Source organism: Nematolebias whitei, chromosome 22, assembly GCF_014905685.2.
Source record: "Nematolebias whitei isolate Nwh7 chromosome 22, NemWhi1, whole genome shotgun sequence".
Lineage (NCBI taxonomy): Eukaryota > Metazoa > Chordata > Actinopteri > Cyprinodontiformes > Rivulidae > Nematolebias > Nematolebias whitei.
In genome coordinates this window covers 26,759,635-26,763,333 of record NC_056519.1, presented here as the reverse complement: position 1 = coordinate 26,763,333, position 3,699 = coordinate 26,759,635, and the positions used below count along the sequence as shown (strand labels likewise).

The 3,699-nt window shown below is 42.4% G+C and overlaps 1 protein-coding gene across 1 annotated transcript in view; it reads left to right on the top strand.

The window, feature by feature from the left end:
* Positions 1-3,356, top strand: part of lamb4 (laminin, beta 4) — a 435,052-nt gene extending 431,696 nt beyond the window's left edge. Inside the window, exons 28-29 of the mRNA XM_037696252.1 lie at positions 636-789; positions 3,127-3,356. Coding sequence (XP_037552180.1) covers positions 636-789; positions 3,127-3,266 — 294 coding nt within the window. The 3' untranslated portion in view covers positions 3,267-3,356. The remainder of the gene's footprint in view (positions 1-635; positions 790-3,126) is intronic.
* The last annotated feature ends 343 nt before the right edge of the window (positions 3,357-3,699 follow it).

Here is a 3,699-nt window from a genome sequence, read left to right as displayed (position 1 = left end):
GACCGACCGACCGACCGACCGACCGACCGACCGACCGACCGACCGACCGACCGACCGACCGACCGACCGACCGACCGACCGACCACATTGCAGAACGTAGGCCTGTGATCTGAAGGTCACTGGTTCAACTCCCCGTACTGACAACATCAAATGTTGGTGGGAAATGTGAAACGCCCACACCTGTCTCCACCCTCATTTGCCCCACTCTGGGCCCTTGGTCAAGGCCCTTAACCCCCACCATCTGCTCCCCCGGGCACCTTAGAGGTCAGCTCTCTGCTCCACACAGAGGGCTGTGGTAGCTCGGCAGTCTGTGGTTGTGTCAGGAAGGACCTCCAGAGTAAAAACAATCACCAAGTCTTCATGTGACTTTGTTCACTGTGGTGACCCCTGAAGAAGGAAGCAGCTGAAAGAAGAAAAATATATCAAGGTTCAAACTAAATGGCTACAACTCATTTGTCAACATAAGATGACCTTAGAGTAAAACTTTGTGATGAAATGTGGCAGGTGATATGTGCTCCTTCAAGGCCTCTAAGTCTTAACATATACTCATAGGCAGGTTCTTTCTCATTAGTGTCACTTGTAAGCTAATATTTGCTTCTTGTTTTTTTTGGGGGGGGCGGGCATTTCTCTATCAGGACCTGCAGGACATCATGACGCAGTTTGAGATTTTAAAGCAAAAACACACAAATGCAACAGTTGAGGATGAAGCTGCAGATCAACTGCAGAAAATCTTAAAGGAGGCTAAAGACATGCAGACACAAGTGGAGGAGAAACTCCAACAGATGACAGGTTTGAAAGTTTCCCTTCTGATATTCAGGCTGACCTTAAAAAAAAACCACGAGAAGTTACTCTGAATCTTTACTGAACAGGTGATTATCAATTTGTCGAAGGCATAAGAATATTGTTTTTGACTGTACATTTGCGTGTTTGTGTTTGTTTGTTAGCTAAATATCTCATTGGACAGATTTTAAAGAAATATGTGTGATGAGTAAATAAAAAGAGAACGCAAGGATGTGCAAATAAAGAGCACTGTTCAATTCCCAATGAAACATAATGAACATGTCAAACATTTAAATGGAGAATATTAAGATAATCTGATGGCATAGCACTTCTCAAAGGTTTGGACAGGGACAACTAGACGTAAAAAGCAATCAGTGTGGATAAGAAGCAGTTGAAGGAGTAAGAAGACTGGGTATTATGAAAAAAACTGAAACTTCTCCATCCACACCATCCTGCCTGGACTCTTCTTCACCTCTTTACCACATTCTCCATTTTCCTGGACAGTGGACCCCAAGTCCTTGAAGTCCTGCACCTTTGTGACCTCTGCTCCTTGTAGCCTCACTGTTCCACCTCCTCCCTCTCATTCACACACATGTGCTCTGTCTTACTACGGCTGACTTTCATTCCTCTTCTTTCAAGTGCATACCTCCACCTCCAAGTTCTCTACACATGCTTCTTAAAGTTCTATCATGCAAAGTAGTACACTGCCATCTTGTCTGGGCCAAAATAATGCCAGGCCTTTGGCTAATGAACAGCTAATCCCATCAGTGTCACCTGTCAACTAATGACTAATGTTTAATGTTCAAAGCTACTTTAAAATGGACTGCAGCAAAGCGTAATATTATTCTGTAATAAGACTAAGTAAATTTGAAATTATTTGTGGAAACCATGGTCCTCCATATTAAAGAGCAGAAGAGCCGTCCAACCTGTTATAAGCACTTCGTACAAAAGCCTGCCTCTCTAATGATATAGGGGTGCATTAGTACTTATTGCAGGAGAAGCTTACACATCTGGAGAATCACCATCAATATAGCAAAGCATATTCACTATAAGTTTTAAAACAACATATGTTAACATCCAGCAAGAAATCCAGCAAAGACCTGCAACCATTGAACAGCCAGAATCCTACATCAGACAAAAACAGAATAGTCAACTACAAAAACTCTAGAAGCTCGTTTCCTCAGTTCACAGATGTTTACAGACTGTTGTTAAAAGAAGAGGGGACGTGTCACAGTTGAAAATATGGCTATCTCGTCCATCCATCCATCCATCCATCCATCCATCCATCCATCCATCCATCCATCCATCCATCCATCATCTTCCACTTGTTCCAAAGTCAGGTCTCGGAGCAGCAGCTTGAGCAGGGAGGTCCAGACATCTCTTTCCACAGCCACCTCTTCCAGCTCTTCTCAGAGGACTCCAAAGTTTTCCCAGGCCAACCAAGAGACATAGTCTGTCCAGCGTGTCCTGGGTCTTGCCTGGGGTCTCCTCCCAGTTGGACATGCCCAGGCGCCCAGGAAGCATCCTTACCAGATGCCTGAACCACCTCAACTGGCTCCTCTCAATGTGGAGGAGCAGCAGTTCTACTCTGAGTCTCTCCTGGATAACTGAATTTCTCACGCTGTCTCTAAGGGAGAGTCCAGCTACCCTGCAGAGGAAAATAATTTCAACCGCCTGTATCTATGATCTCATTCTTTCAGTCACTACCCAAAGCTCATGACCAGAGGTGAAGGTAGGAACGTAGACCAACCAGTAAACAGAGAACTTTGCCTTACAGCTCAGCTCCCTTTTCACCACAATGGACCAGCACAGATTCCACAATACTGCAGATACTGCACAAATCCACCTGTCAATCTCACGCTCCATTCTTCTCTCATTCGTGAACAAAACCCTGAGATACTTGAACTCCTCCATTTGAGGCAGAACCTCACCCTCGACCTGAAGAGAGCAATCCATCCTCTGACTGAGGACCATGGCCTCAGATTTGGAGGCTGTCTGGCTCCACGTGGCTGTCTCAGGTTTCTTTAAAATGCATTGCTTACATCAAATTCATTTTTGTTTTTTCTTAAAACAATACAAATTTTTATGTTAAACATTTATGTTTACAATGCCCCATTGTAAATAATAAATAATAAATGGGTTTACTGGATTTACAAATCAATGCATTCTTTTTTTTTTTTTTTTACTTTGAACAATTGTCTCTACTTTTTCATAATTAGGGTTGTAGTTCCTACTTTGAGTTCTGCATTTTTAAGTTTAGTCTCTGTGAGTTGCTTTTATTTGTTTGTGATTAGGTGTTTCCTCCTGATAGATGGTTGAACTTTCCTGTGAATGTGTGTCTGGCAGATTTGGAGCAGAAGATCCAGCAGCTGCTTGACTTAAAGAAACAAAAAGCAGCAGAAGTGTCTGGGTTGTTGGGGACGGTGGATTCACTGCAGAAGGAAATTGTCACTCAAGCTGAAAGATATCAAACCTGCAGCTCCTAAATACAGCAGACACCTAAATGCTCAAATCTAGTAATGTTTCTGCTTTAATGTCTATGACTGTCTGAAAATGTTACAATGTTTAAATGTTTTGTGGGGAATAAACTATTGCAAGTTACATCTGTGATCCTTTGAACTGTCAAAAAATAACTGAACAAAATGCATAATTACACAAACACAAAGGTCATTCAGTAAAATGCAGTAGAGAGTCCAATAAAATCATTTACTTTGCTTTTAAAAAAATAAATGAATTATTGCAAAGGAAATGTTATAACCAGATTTTTTAAATTAAACCAGTCATCTATCCATCCATTATCAGTCACTTGGCCTGTATTTGGGTCATGAGTACAGCTTCTTGAGCAGGGAGGTGCAGACATCCCTTTCCAGAGCCACTGCTTCTAGGGAAATTCCATGGTGTTCCTAGGCCAGTTGAGAG